The 15,486-nt window shown below is 35.8% G+C and overlaps 1 protein-coding gene across 6 annotated transcripts in view; it reads left to right on the top strand.

The window, feature by feature from the left end:
• HYCC1 (hyccin PI4KA lipid kinase complex subunit 1) overlaps positions 1 to 15,486 on the top strand; it is a 152,802-nt gene that overhangs the window by 84,358 nt on the left and 52,958 nt on the right. For all 6 annotated transcript variants that reach the window (XR_007150265.1, XR_007150266.1, XR_007150263.1 and 3 more), the window contains 3 exons: positions 9,085 to 9,201; positions 12,193 to 12,280; positions 13,010 to 13,169. Coding sequence is in view for 2 of the 6 variants with exons in the window: in XM_047849445.1 (XP_047705401.1) it covers positions 9,085 to 9,201; positions 12,193 to 12,280; positions 13,010 to 13,169 (365 nt within the window). In the remaining 4 variants the exon portion in view is untranslated. The remainder of the gene's footprint in view (positions 1 to 9,084; positions 9,202 to 12,192; positions 12,281 to 13,009; positions 13,170 to 15,486) is intronic.

The raw sequence follows: 15,486 nt of genomic DNA, 5'->3' as shown, positions 1-15,486 counted from the left end.
GAGCATGTCTTATACTAAATCATGCCTTGTTGAAAGAACCTACAGTTGACTTTTCATTGCTTCTTATTTGTGAACCTTTTTTTTAACATCTAAATCTTCTCCATCCTTCACACCCCAATTAAAATACATCTCCTCCAACTTGAGAACAATTTTTGTGTGTGCTGTTCTCTTGAGGAAAGTGATAGAAGATTTAGACTTTATTAAGCTTCTAATTTCAAAAAGCAGAAGCATGAGAACAGAAAAGTGCTCATTACTTGATAGGCAGTTCTTATTTCCCCTTTTTCTGTTCGCCTGGCCTTTACATCTCCCCTCTCCTCACTTGAAAAGCAGAGCAGAAAAGGAAGAGGATTTGAAATTAGTTTGTTTTATTTTATAGTCTATACTTTTACCCAGATGGATAGGAAGTAGAACTGGACCAAATTTAGTAGAACTGGACCAAATTTTAAATATTTCTCAAATTAAAAGTTAGAAAAACATTTTTTCCCTTTTTCCAGCTAGATTTTACTTACTGGTCTGATGATCTGGCAGTAGCTAATCTATGTTCTTTTCTCCTTTAGGTTCTGGTATATTCATGAATCAATACTCTCTCCAGTTAGCCTTATTGTAATTGTGCCTTCTAATTATTTTGTGGTAACTCAAAATATATTGACAACACTCTCAAAAGTTTACTTTTGGCTAGGAATGAGACAGCCCAACAGAGAATGAGAATCATGGCAAGAGTTTTCCTCACTTAAAAAATGATACTTCGAACTTCTCCCAGAGATGTATTTACAAAATATGCCTCCCCAAAGTATTTTTGTTTTAATGTGGTTTATGACTTGGGGAGATACCTATATGTGACCAAAGAGTAAATTTAATACAGAAATAGGAGTAATATCACCCAGCTGCTCTTTTGTAGGGCTGGGTGCCTATGTTTTGACTTTGTAAAATTCAGAGAAACTTCAGGATACTTCTTTGATGAAAAGAAGAGTCAGGCATTCATGTGGCATTGATCATTTTTTTTTTTTTAATTTTTTTTTTAATGTTTATTTTTGACAGAGAGAGAGAGAGACACAGAGCATGAGCGGGGGAGGGGCAGAGAGAGAGGGAGACACAGAATCCAAAGCAAGCTCCAGGCTCCAAGCTGTCAGCACAGAGCCTGATGCGGGGCTCGAACTCACGGACTGTGAGATCATGACCTGAGCTGAAGTCGGTCGCTCAACCAACTGAGCCACCCAGGCGCCCCGGCATTGATCATTTTTATTTTGTTCTGCATTTTATTTAAATTCAATGAGGGATTTCTGAGAAAAGAATATCCTTAAATAGATCTGAGACCTGAAAAGTAAGTCAGAGAATTCTTGATTATTAAAAGGAATGACGAAAAGAAGGTAAAGAGATGCTCTTTATCAGTTAATGATGCAGGATAGGATTAGATGATTTTGGGTCTTGGCTCAAATGTCACTTTCTTGGAGAGGCCTTCCATGACCATTGTTCTTTTTTTTTTTTTAATTTAAATTTTTAAAATTTACATACAAATTAATTAGCATATAGTGCAAAAATGATTTCAGGAGTAGATTCCTTAATGCCCCTTACCCATTTAGCCCATCCCCCCTCCCACAACCCCTCCAGCAACCCTCTGTTTGTTCTCTATATTTAAGAGTCTCTTATGTTTTGTCCCCCTCCCTGTTTTTATACTATTTCTGCTTCACTTGTCTTAGGTTCATCTGTTTTGTCTCTTAAAGTCCTAATATGAGTGAAGTCATATGATATTTGTCTTTCTCTGACTGACTAATTTCGCTTAGCATAATACCCTCCAGTTCCATCCACGTAGTTGCAAATGTCAAGATTTCATTCTTTTGATTGCCGAATGATACTCCATCGTATATATATACCACATCTTCTTTATCCATTCATCCATCGATGGACATTTGGGCTCTTTCCATACTTTGGTTATTGTTGATAGTGCTGCTATAAACATTGGGGTGCATGTGTCCCTTCGAAACAGCATCCCTGTGTTCCTTGGATAAATACCTAGTAGTGCAATTGCTGGGTTGTAGGGTAGTTCTATTTTTAGTTTTTTGAGGAACCTCCATACTGTTTTCCAGAGTGGCTGCACCAGCTTGCGTTCTCACCAGCAATGCAAAAGAGATCCTCTTTCTCCACATCCTTGCCAACATCTGTTGTTGTCTGAGTTGTTAATGTTAGCCATCCTGACTTGTGTGAGGTGGTATCTCATTGCAGGTTTGATTTGTATTTCCCTGATGATGAGTGATGTTGAGCATTTTTTTCATGTGCCAGTTGGCTATCTGGATGTCTTCTTTGGAGAAGTGTCTATTCATGTCTTTTGCCCATTTCTTCACAGAATTATTTGTTTTTTGGGTGTTGAGTTTAATACGTTCTTTATAGATTTTGGATACTAACCCTTTATCTGATATGTCATTTGCAAATATCTTCTCCCATTCCATCGGTTGTCTTTTAGTTTTGCTGATTGTTTCCTTAACTGTGCAGAAGCTTTTTATTTTGATGAGGTCCCAGTAGTTCATTTTTGCTTTTGTTTCCGTTGGCTCCGTATACGTGTTGAGTAAGAAGTTGCTGTGACCAAGATCAGAGGTTTTTGCCTGCTTTCTCCTCGGACTTTGATGGCTTCCTGTCTTACATTTAGGACTTTCATCCATTTTGAGTTTATTTTTGTGTATGGTGTAAGAAAGTGGTCCAGGTTCATTCTTCTGCATGTCGCTGTCCAGTTTTCCCAGCACCGCTTGCTGAAGAGACTGTCTTTATTCCATTGGATATTCTTTCCTGCTTGGCCAAAAATGAGTTGGCCATACGTTTGTGGACCCATTTTGGGGTTCTCTATTCTGTTCCATTGATCTGAGTGTCTGTTTTTGTACCAGTACCATACTGTCTTGAGGATTACAGCTTTGTGGTACAGCTTGCGGGATTGTGATGGCTCCTGCTTTGGTTTTCTTTTTCAAGATTGCTTTGGCTATTCGGGGTCTTTTCTGGTTCCATACAAATTTTAGGATTATTTGTTCTAACTCTGTGAAGAATGCTGTGTTATTTTGATAGGGATTGCATTGAATATGTAGATTGCTTTGGGTAGTATCGACATTTTAACAATATTGTTCTTCCTATCCAGAAGCATGGAATCTTTTTCCATTTTTTTGTGTCCCTTTCAATTTCTTTCATAAGCTTTCTATAGTTTTCAGTGTATAGATTTTTCACCTCTTTGGTTGGATTTATTCCTAGGTATTTTATGGTTTTTGGTGCAACTGTAAATGGGATCGATTCCTTGATTTCTCTTTCTGTTGCTTCATTGTTGGTGTATAGGAATGCAACTGATTTCTGTGCATTGATTTTATATCCTGCAACTTTGCTGAATTCATGAATCAGTTCTAGCAGTTTTTTGGTGGCATCTTTTGGGTTTTCCGTACAGAGTATCATGTCATCTGTGAAGAGTGAAAATTTGACCTCCTCCTGGCCGATTTGGATGCCTTTTATTTCTTTGTGTTGTGTGACTGCAGAGGTTAAGACTTCCAATACTATGTTGAATAACAGTGGTGATAGTGGACATCCCTATCTTGTTCCCGACCTTAGGGGGAAAGCTCTCAGTTTTCCCCCATTGAGGATGATATTAGCGTTGGGTCGTTCATATATGGCTTTTATGATCTTGAGGTATGCTCCTTTTATCCCTACTTTCTTGAGGGTTTTTATCGAGAAAGGTTGCTCTATTTTGTCAAATGCTTTCTCTTCATCTGTTGAGAGGATCATATGGTTCTTGTCCTTTCTTTTATTGACGTGATGAATCACATTGATTGTTTTGTGGATATTGAACCAGCCCTGCATCCCAGGTATAAATCCCACTTGGTTGTGGTGAATAATTGTTTTAATGTATTGTTGGATCCGGTTGGCTAATATCTTGTTGAGGATTGTTGCATCCATGTTCATCAGGGAAATTGGTCTATAGTTCTCCTTTTTAGTGCGGTCTCTGTCTGGTTTTGGAATCCATGACCATTGTTCTCAAATAGCACCTTCCTTACTGAGTTTATGTTCTTTTAGCACTTATAACACTGTAACCACCTTGTTTGTTCATTTGATACATAGTCTGTCAACTGCTGGAACTTCATGAGCTCAGGAACTTTGTTTTGTTCACTGCTGTCAGAGTTTAGAGAAATGCCTGGCATACAGTAGAACGTAATAACAATTTGTTGAATGAATGAAAAATAGATGACCTCTTCCACTTCCAATTTATGATCCACTAAGTATAACTATGATTAAGTAAAATAATTCATTTTTTAAAAAATCTTACACTGAGAAATGCAAAATTCCTGCAGTTAATTCCTACAAATGGGTAAAGTTTTAGTAGTTATGAGAAACTAACCACTGTGGTCTGAATGTTTGTATCCCCCCAGAATTCATATGTTGAAATCTTAACACCTAAGATGATGGTATTAGGATGGTATTAGGAGATGCTGTCATAGCCAAGAGATGCCAGAGTTCCCTCTTCCTTCTGCCATTGAGGATACAACGAAAAGTCTACAACCCTCAAGAGGGGGCTACCCAGTTTGTTGTACTGTGTTGTAGCAGCCTGAATGGACCAAGACTAATCCTTTGCATTTCTAAATAAAGGTTGTAGTTCATCCTTTAACATATGATTGTTTACTTCTGTATGGGTAGCTGATACAGAAAATCAGAGAACCTGGAATCCTATTTCCCTTGTGAATCTTACTTATGTGTTGGTGTTCGAGAGAATTGTCTCTCTAGTTCTTACCTCAAGTTAATTTAAAAGTTGATGGGGCGCCTGGGTGGCTCAGTCGGTTAAGCGTCCGACTTCAGCTCAGGTCACGATCTCACGGCCCGTGAGTTCGAGCCCCACATCGGGCTCTGGGCTGATGGCTCAGATCCTGGAGCCTGCTTCCAATTCTGTGTCTCCTTCTCTCTCTGCCCCTCCCATGTTCATGCTCTGTCTCTCTCTGTCTCAAAAATAAATAAACGTTTAAAAAAAAAAAGTTTTTTGACCATTCTAGATCTATGGCAAAGTTGTTTTTTAAAAAAATTGTGTATAAATAGCAATAACTTCTTTTTCTGTCTATATCTTCTATCCTGAATCCTATACTTCCTGATTCTAAACCTATATATCCAATCCTGTAGCCATCTCTATCAAGATGTCTTATAGGGGCAGCTGTGTGGCTTAGTCGGTCAAGTGACTTTGGCTCAGCTCATGATCTCATGGTTCATGAGTTCAAGACCCACATCAGGCTCTCTGCTGTCAGCACAGAGCCTGCTTCAGATCCTTTGTCCTCCCCTCCGTCTGCCCTCCCTCCCCCCTACCAATAACTAAACATTTAAAAAAAGATGTCTTACCTTGTAAAAGTTAGAACTCTTTTTGCTGCAACTAATTGATAATCTATATAAAACTAGATTATGCTAAAGGGAAAATTTTTTGGCTCTTTGTTCCTGGGAAGAGCAGGGATGGAACTGACCTCAAGATCCACTAGATCCAGAGGCTCAAATGTTAATCTGGATATTCTCTACCATCTCTCTCTCTCATCTCATCTTCTTCATCTGTTAGCTTTGTATTTTCTTTGTGTAAGGCTTCTAGGTTGTAAGAACAGTGACCACAAGCAGCTGAAAGCTTACATTGTCTACCTTTAATGAACTCAAAAGAAAGAACCTCTCTCCCAGTTTTACTGTGAAAAACAAGGCAGCGAAAAGGCTTTGATGTTGTAAGCCTGAAGCTTCACAAACCCCTCTGGGGTCACATTTGGTAGTTTTATTGGAAGAGTACTATATCAGTTTAAATATTGGTTTGGCTGTTACAACAAAGATGAATAATGGTAACTTAAATAGATATTTATTTTTCTTTCACATAAAAGTCCAAGCTGGTAGATGGTCTGGGGGTAGATTGGTTATGTTTCTAAGGTGTTCAGACTCCTTCTTTCTTGAGATTCTGCCATTCCCTAGGATTTTACTCTTCTCTGTATGGTGATGGATCACTATTATTACATGTGCCTTGTATCCTGCAAGCATGGAGAAAAAGAGTGAAAGGCATGCAACTACTTTTTAAGGGTACAACCTAGAAGTTGCACTACATTGGTTAGCAGATCATTAGCCAGAACTTGTCACATGGTCACACCTAGATGCTAGGAAGACTCGGAAATGTGATCTCTAACAGGTGGCTATTGTTCTAGTTAAAATTGGTGGGGGAGAGTGGAGGAGAGCATACCTTATGTCATTAAAGGGAAGAAGTAAAAATAGATGTTAGGGTGTTGACCTCTTTTCACGGGTAATTTTGTTATTTTATTTATACCACAATCACATGGTTATACTTGATGATATAGAAGAAGACTAGTTCCTAAAAGTAAGAGGGTTAGAGGTGCTATTAATGGAAAACATTAGTGTCAGGGGGAGAGTTCATGGCAGACAAAAGTGACATCTATACCATATACCTACGAATCAACATATCTGATACTTAGCATCTTCCAAAACAGTATCTCTTATTTGTCCAAGTTCATTTAATAACACTACCATCCAGCCAGCTATCCAAACTAACTGTGGGAAAATTACACACTCTTCTTGTTTCTTCAGTCTTACCCCATGATTATACTTCCTAAGTGGGACTCCAATCCCACCCTTTCACCTTCTCCCCACATTACTTCTTTACCTCAAGCCACCTTCATCTCACTCATGGGCTATTTTGACACTCTTCTCTCCAGAGGAACACTGTTATCAAGACTAATCTGATCATGTCACTCTCTTGCTTCAAACAGCAAAACAAAACCCTTCAGTTGCTTTCAATTGCCTGCATGATAAAGCCTGGCAGGTTATAAGATACTCCATGATCTGGCCCCTAGTTTGCATCTTTGTTACTTTTCTAGTGTCTTTCTATTCTCAATCTCATTGGTGTCATGCTGTTTAATCCTTCTGTATTTTTGCCAATTGCTGTATTTTCACCAGGAAAATGCTACTTTTTCTTCAAGGCTCATTCTGGGAAGCCTTCTCTGACCCTCTGCTTCTTCCACTAGAGTTTAGCACTCTCTCCTTTTGCCACCTTTATAACTTATTCATTGCAGATATTTGTTTACTACACAGTCTCCATGATGAGATGGTAAATCCCTGAGGGAATTACGTCTTTCATCTACATTCCTAGTGTCTGACACAATGTAAACCTTTAAAAATTATTTACTGAATGAAGAAATGCATTAATTGAAAAAATTCTATCTTTTGTGTATTGATTCTCTATTATTTACTACTATCCCTATCATAAAGGTATATAAAGTGTAAGGAAAAAATTTTTTTCTGAGCTTGCTTCTTTAGATAGTAAGAGGAATTTCTATTCTAGTTTGGATATAAGTCTTTATGATATCAAACAAAATTTGAACTGGTTTTATTTCAGGTACAGTTCATTTTTTTCAGTTTTTATTTTAGTCATCTCAGGCTGCTTTAATAAAGTACCATAGGCTAGGTGGCTTAAACAATAGATATTTATTTCTCACACTTCTGGCTAAGAAATCTAAGGACAGGGTACCAGCAGATTTGATTTGTGTTGAAGGCCCTCTTTCTGGCTTATAGGAAGCCACCTTTGCACTGTCTCTTTCCATGTCAGAGAGTAGATTCTGGCCCCCTTCCTCTTTTTAATAAGGGCACTAATCCCATCAAGGAGTGTTCCCATCCTCATGACCTCATCTAAACCTAGTTATTCGCAAGGGTCCCCAAATGCCATTATATTGGGGAATTGGGGCTTCAATATATGAACTTGGGAGAGAACATAAATATTCAGTCCATAAGTATCCCTGTTCCTTTTTTACTCTTGGTTCTAAAGAGTTCTAAGATCCTTCTCAGTATTAAATGAATTTTTATTTTTACTTTAAAGTTACTTTGAATTGAAGAAAAATAAAGTTACTTTGAATTAATGATATTCTCAAGGGTATATTTTTGAAATGGTCTGTGATATACTTTAGCATGTTTAAATGAAGGCTCAGATTCACTGAGTGGAGGAAATATTAAGTCCTAGGTAGTAACTGCATGTGGGAGGGGGTAAATAATGACAATCTATTGACTAGTACTATCATAAGTGAAGTTTTATTATATCAACCACAACATGTTATGAGAAAACAGCTATTTTCTAATTTTATTAAAAATAGGAACTTACTTTTGTTTGTTTTAAAAGCAGTGCCTGTTGATCATAGAAAATTTAGAAAATACATATAAAGAAGAAAATAAATCTAGAATCTCAAGGCCCAGAGACAACTCTAACTTTGTGTATGATCTTTGGGCAGTAACACACACATCATTCACCTATTTGTTTATTCCAAACATGTGTTATGTACAGTTTTTACCCCTGCCATTTAAATAAGCTTTCAAAACGTCATGTTTAATTGTTTCATAGTATTCTCTGAATGATTTATATGATTTGTTCTCTGTGTTGGACCTTTAGGTGACTTCCTATTCACTATAGTAAATACACGTACTCCTTAAATATTCTTCATTATAATAAATACTTTAAATTTCAGCTTTGTTCATGGTAGTTTCTTTACAAAAATTAGTAAAATCTGTTGGTCTTTAGGATTCTACCTTTGATGTTATGTTTAAACTTATAAAGAATATGTAACTACTTGCTTCTGTTTTATTTCTCTTACGTTTTTTTAACATTAAAATTTTCAATCTACCTGAAATTTATTATAGTGTATTATATGGGACTTGAGTCTAACTTTGGAGTATTTTCTTGGAGCCTGCAGTTTGTGTCAAGAACTTTGTCAGGAATAGAAGATCATACCATAGATCTATTTATGATAAATAATACCAAATTTCATGTAGTAGGTTTTATGGTAACTAAAAATTATCAATTATTGGATTGATTGAAATTAGTGAAATAACTATATAATAACGTACCTCTAGCTTTATATATATTTTTCCCCTCAGTTTCACTTACCTAAGAAAATGTTCTAGACAAATGTTCTGTTTGGATAGATTCTTTGTTTCATAGCTATTAGGTTTGTTATGAGAGCATATCTAGTACATTGTTTCCTTATAAATGTTAAAAAAAAAATAAACTACCTAAATTTTTACCAATTTGACAAATATATTTATTTTGTTTTTTTCTAGAATCTGTGTTTGTGGCTATCCCCGACAACATGTAAGAAAATACAAAGGAATAAGTAGCAGGATACCAGTTTCTTCAGGGTTCATGGTACAAATGTTAACAGGAATTTATTTTGCTTTGTAAGTTCATTTCATATACAGGGTAAATCTTTGATCTCTCTGGAAAATCATAGTCTGTTGTGTTATTGCTTTTGTTATCTTATAGTTATTATATTAGAATCTCATTGGATAAACAATCAGCATATTTTTGTGAAAGAATATGAATCAAGATCTTGATAATAGTTTTATTATTTAAAACATATCTCTTAATGTTCTGAAGAATTTGTAACCAACTAAAACACTTCATCTTTCTTTAACTCAAGGACAGAATGAAAATTAGCAACACCCACATATACTCACAGTTTTTTCATTACTCTTTTTTTTTTTTTTTTTTGCTGTAATTTCCAAATGGCTTTTTTTCCCAATGAAGATCTTTTTCCATTTCCAGAAATTTTAAATCTTGAAAAACACTTAGAGCTTCTTTGATCATAAAGTTTATTATTAATTTACTATTAATTTCTAATATTGATGCTCAGTCTTACTTAGTGCCTTAGATACTGGTATTTGTCTTTGAACCCTATCTTCTACTATATATATATATTTTACTATACTTTACATTATATTCATTCAGTACTTTAATTTGTCTTAGTAGATTATAAGCTTCTTGACTAAAGGCAGAATTTGTGATCTTTGGGCTAAATATGGCCTGCTGCCTGTTTCCTTATTATTAAAACACATTTACATCTGTTTGTTTACATATTGCCTATGGCTGCTTTTGAGCTACAGTGGCAGAGTTGAGTAGTTGCAATAGAGATTGTATGGCCCACAAGCCTAAAATATTTATTATCTGGCCCTTTAAGAAAAAGTTTATCAACCCCTGCATTAGACCATTAATATTGTCCCACAGCTCGTGGATGCTCTGATCTATTTTATTTTCTCTCTTTATTGCTTTGTGTTTCAGATTTAGTAATTCCTATTGACCTATCTTCACATTCATTGATTTTTTTCTTGATGATGTTGAGTCTATTAATGAGCCCACTGAAGGGGTTCTTCATTTCTGTTACTATTTTATTTCTAGTCTTTTCATTTGACTCTTTCTTATGGTTTCCATCTCTCTGCTTAAATCACCATCTGTTCACACATGTTTTCCGTGTAACTATTTATCATAGTTATTTTAATTTCCCTGATAACTACAGAATCTGAATCATCTTTGAATTTGGCTCTATTGTTCTTTGTCTCTTGACAGTGGGTTGTTTTCTTCTTGCTTTTTGTGTGCCTTGTAATATTTGATTCATTATCCTTTTGTTCATGGATAGAACAATAGTGACTGAGGTAAATATTGTTTGTGTCTAGAAATGGGCATGCCTCTTTTCTTCTAGGCTTCTAGTGGAGTTATTATAGGCAGGAATGAGCTGAGGTTGGATTTTGTTGTTGTTATGGTTACCTTCATGGCACCACCTACCTCAGATTCCTCTCATGGTCCCTGGCAGTTAGGGTGTGAGCTGGATTGCTGGAGGGTTTTTCTCAATGTTCTTGCTCCATCCTCAGCTTTTAGCTTTTCCTTTGTGTCTGTCTGTACCTCACAGACGATCTTTCTTCATGTCTTGTTCCTCCTTCAGCAATAGAGTGCTGTTGCTTGTTTCTAAATGTGTACTAGACTAGGTGGGGGGTTTGGAGGAAGTGGTGTTCTCTGTTGCCTGGTCCAGCCTCAGTTATAAGCAGGCCCTGTGTCCCTCTATCTGGGATTCAGGAAAGGAGGGTAGCTCTTCAGTGGTCCTGTCCCTCCTCCAGTGGTAAGAGACCCTAGTGGTCTCAACATAGGACAATTTCCTGATCCTTTCCCACATGTAGTTTTTTCTTTTTCTTTCTCTCACTACCACAGTCAATCTTCACCTCTGCCCTTGGGGTGAAAGGGTTTGATACTCTCTCCCCAGAGGCTTTAAAACTTTGGTTTCACTTGAGAAAAAGGTTGGCTGGGTCTTCATGCCTTTCTTGCTCAGGTGGCTACTCTTCTCCTCTAGGCCCGAACTACCAGAGCAACTTCCTCTGGTCCCTTGCCTTGCCCCCAGTTTTTCTTATGAGTGCCTAGAGGAGGTTTGTGGTAAAGAGCTTGTGAGTGGTTATGAGCTCCCCTTGTATCTGCTCCTGGAGATTCTATACTCTAGTGCTGGCCCATACTTGGCTTTTAGCGATTTGTTTAAAAAGTTTAGCTCAAGTCTTCTAACCTGCTTGCATTGTGGCCTATCTATCTTCAGAGGCATCTGTCTGCCCTTAGGTTTTAGGCTACTTGGCTGCCCTGTGACTTTAGCTCCTTGCTGGATTCATGGAAAGCTAGGATTTTCTAGATTATCTGACTTTATCTTGTTTTTAGGGTAGATAACAATGCTGTTTCTACTTTTTAGGCCTCACTTGCACCCTTGATATAATTCATACTTCTTTATTTTTGTTGGCAGATGACCAAATCATTATTTCTGTGTCCATTGTTATCATGTATCTAATTTTTAGAGTTTGGCCATATCTTTGAAAATGAATATGCATAATATACACTCTTCCCCCTCCCCCCCCCCAGTATCTATCTGATATTTGCAGCATATATCATATACAGTTCTAAATGACTGTCAAAATGCAAAGAAGTAATTACTTAAGATACTGCAAGCCACAGTAGTTGTAGATTCTCACTAAAATCTGTGGGAGTTACAGAGTAATTTGACCATAAAGTGTTCTGAACATTATTCTATGATATATAATTCATTATGCTCCGACTTGTTTTGAAAGTGTAAAATGCTTTGAGATTGCCTCTTTTTTTTTTTTTTTTGATATCTGGCTATAAATAGACATGTTCTTTAGAGAAGAAATATAGATCTATAAAATTTTCTTTGTTATTAATAGCATTTTCGGATAAAATTGAAAGGAATTCAGAGATATAAAAATAAGTTTTCAAGGAGGGTGGCATGCTAAGCAGTGTGCTAATGTGATCTATTATTTTACTCAGCAAACATTTTCTCATTGTATTTGTTCAAATATACAGAATCAATTAAAAATAATTAATACTTTCTTCATTTAATTTTATAGTTATAATGGAGAATGGGATCTAGCTCAAAAAGCATTGGATGATATTATATACAGAGCTCAGCTAGAATTATATCCAGAGCCATTGTTGGTAGGTGCCTCACTTGTTTATGTAAATTTTGTAATTTAAGATTTCTCATTTTAGAACTATAAATTGAGAAGTACCCATTCATAGTGCATTAATGCCATTAAACTCAGTGATTCATGCTGTTATACTAGACAAATTTTATGCTTGAAAAGGTGTATATAATGGAATTTGAGAATTTCATTAAGCTAACTTCTGAGATATTTAATAGTCTTTTAAACTTACAAGAATGTTCTCCTTAACATGCTAGAGCTGCACTTATGAATTAGCATTAAGCATTTAGAAATATAATTTCAATATTTTGGAATTTTAAATTTCATCACTTACATATTATTTTTAACCACAGTTTCCGGGGTGCCTGGGTGGCTCTGTCAGTTAAGCATCCGACTTCGACTCAGGTCATGATCTCACGGTTTGTGGGTTTGAGCCCTGCATTGGGCTCTGCTCATAGCTAAGAGCCTGGAGCCTGCTTCGGATTCTGTGTCTTCCTCTCTCTCTTCCTCCCTTGCTTGCACTCTGTCTCTTTCTCTTTCAAAAATAAATAAACATTAAAAAACAAAAAAAACGATAGTTTCCTTCTGAGCTCTTACTCCTTATCCTAGATTTACATATCATTTTAGGAAATACATTGGAGAAAGTATGATTTTATAAAACCTGTTAAAATTTGGCATTTTATTTGATGTAAGGGTATAATACGTCTGTTAATACCAATCTGAAACTGTATTTTTTCCTTAGGTTGCTAATGCCATAAAGGCTTCATTGCCTCATGGTGCCATGAAGTCTAGTAAGGAGGGTACAAGGTGTATTCAAGTTGAAATCACACCAACTTCCTCTAGAATATCAAGAAATGCAGTAACCAGCATGTCAATAAGAGGTCATAGGTGGAAAAGACATGGTAAGAAATAAAAAAGTCTTCAAATTAGAGGATTGTTGATTCTATCACATTTTTGTCTGTATTTATAGGGCTATAACTTCAAACTTTAGTAAATAATATCATAGTGGCATGGATGAAAGCTGTTGGATCAACTCCTAAATCATTATCCACAAGTGATAAGCAGTAAGGAATACAGCTCCTTATGTTACATATATGAATGAAAATTTATTTAAACATTGTATTTGTTTTTAAATTTATTTCAGTAGAGTAGGAGAGTAGGAAAATGCATGTTAAAATTATTCACACATGGGTTTCTGTTCAAAACTATTGGCAAATATTCCTAAATGTTTCTTATTTCTCAACTCTTTGGCAAGTAAACTTGCATATTGAAACAGAACAAGTAATAGGGACTTTGACATTTTCTTTTGTACTTCCTGGCAAAGAATGCCATTTTATTGATACAACTCTGGGCATTTCTATTTACTGGAAGTTAATTTTCTTACAAGATTTTTTGTTTTAATATTTCTCCTTGATTTCTTCATTTTACTACTTAAAAATTCTACTAGAAGTTTATTTTATTTACCATGGACTTCTTAATGCTTTCTCACTTCTCTCCCTTTTCTCAAGATTTATTATTTTTAATTTAATTTCTTATTCTTTTGGTAACTCCCCTCCTACCTACAAGTTACTGTAGTGGCAAGAATCAGTGTAAGATTACTATCACCTCTCTCAGAAGGTAATCATAGGACCAGAAGCAAAAAGCCACTTCTGTGCCCCAAGCAAACATATATATTACTATTTTCTTTTTCCTGTAAACTGTGATGAAAATGGTAGCTCCTATATTTGGTTCCAGTTGTTTTTATGGTCTCTGCAGAGAAATGCAAAAGTGAGAAGAATATTATTCATGGTGAAATAGAAAGTTCGTAATAAGAACATTGTTCCTACTTAGGAAATCTAGGAGATAATATGTCAAAAGGGAAGATGATGGAAAATTCCAGCTTACCCAATGATCATTTTCATTTTTTTAAAGTATTGTGACAGTTGTTGAAATTTCTTTAGAAAGGCATAAAAGAGGTGATAATGTTTGCCATTAACAAGGCAAATTTTGTTACAATTTAAACATACAGAGTCTAAACATACTTCAGTTTCTTCAGTGAAAATTATGCTACTGAATGGGACTAGATTACAGGTAAAAAGTTGTTTAATTAGTATGATGGCACCCTAGACTTCAGATTTCTGTTTTGGCATTAATAGGTGAAAATAGGCTTACAGGCAACGAACCAGATCATGTGGGTCACTGTGGCCATAATCGCTCCCAAACTACTATAGGAAATGCAAAGAATGAGTTTTAATTCCTTTTCCACATTCCCTTCTTGCTCGTTAGGTGACTGTATGGAGAATTAGAAAAGAGTATATAAGTTCTGCCATTAAAAATATGAAATATTGAAGTTCAATTGTATCTATGCATGTGTGTGTGAGAAAGAGGTATGTGTATATTTCCATGCATGCTTTTAACAGAACAAGATGTGTACCCTGCAGTAAAATAAAAGCAATTTTCTAGAAATATTTTATAGGAATAAATTACCAAAATAAGAGATAAGACTACCTGAACATGCTGTATCTATTTGATTCTTACTATCTTCCAGATTCCATTTGGCTACTGTTTGAGGAGTTGGTCCTGTGTCTTAATGCAATAGCCTTGTTAAAATAATCTCTTTTATCAGCTACCGCTTATGCTCATTCAACCCTCAAAACTCTAACACTTGGATAACTCCCACTTATGTTGACAAAAAACATCACAGATGAGGATTTAGAAGAGAATGAACTATTAAAAAAGCAAGTCAGGTTCACGGAGGCAATATAGAATATGGCTTATCTTTTTACCACTCTTCTGTAGTTGTGAATTCTCTTTTTCCAGTGACTAAAATACTCCTACTTTAAGATACGTATTTATCTCTACAGGTAGGTTGCATTCTCCCTTTTAAGGGTAGTCTTGGCTTCCCTTCCCAGAGTGCTGTTTTTCATTGTTAATCCCATCCTGTTGAATTAAAAACTACTGTTTTCCATCTTTGTGATCCTGATTCCTACTTGAATACCTTATTGTTCTGGGCTTTCTAGCCCACTGGCTTCTTGTGGGGAAGATAGGTAACTGTGCTTTGGTTGTTAAATATATAGGCAATTCTTAAGTTATAAATGGATTTTTTATATATTAATTATATCAATTTTAACAAAATTTACTTTTACATTAATTTTTGCAGAAACAATGTTAAAGGGTTTGTAGATTTCAGGGTGAACCACAAAAGGCTTTCATCCCATAATGTTTCTGAAGCATAGTGCT

The sequence above is a fragment of the Prionailurus viverrinus genome, chromosome A2 (genome assembly GCF_022837055.1).
Source record: "Prionailurus viverrinus isolate Anna chromosome A2, UM_Priviv_1.0, whole genome shotgun sequence".
Lineage (NCBI taxonomy): Eukaryota > Metazoa > Chordata > Mammalia > Carnivora > Felidae > Prionailurus > Prionailurus viverrinus.
This window is presented reverse-complemented; position numbering and strand designations above follow the sequence as displayed.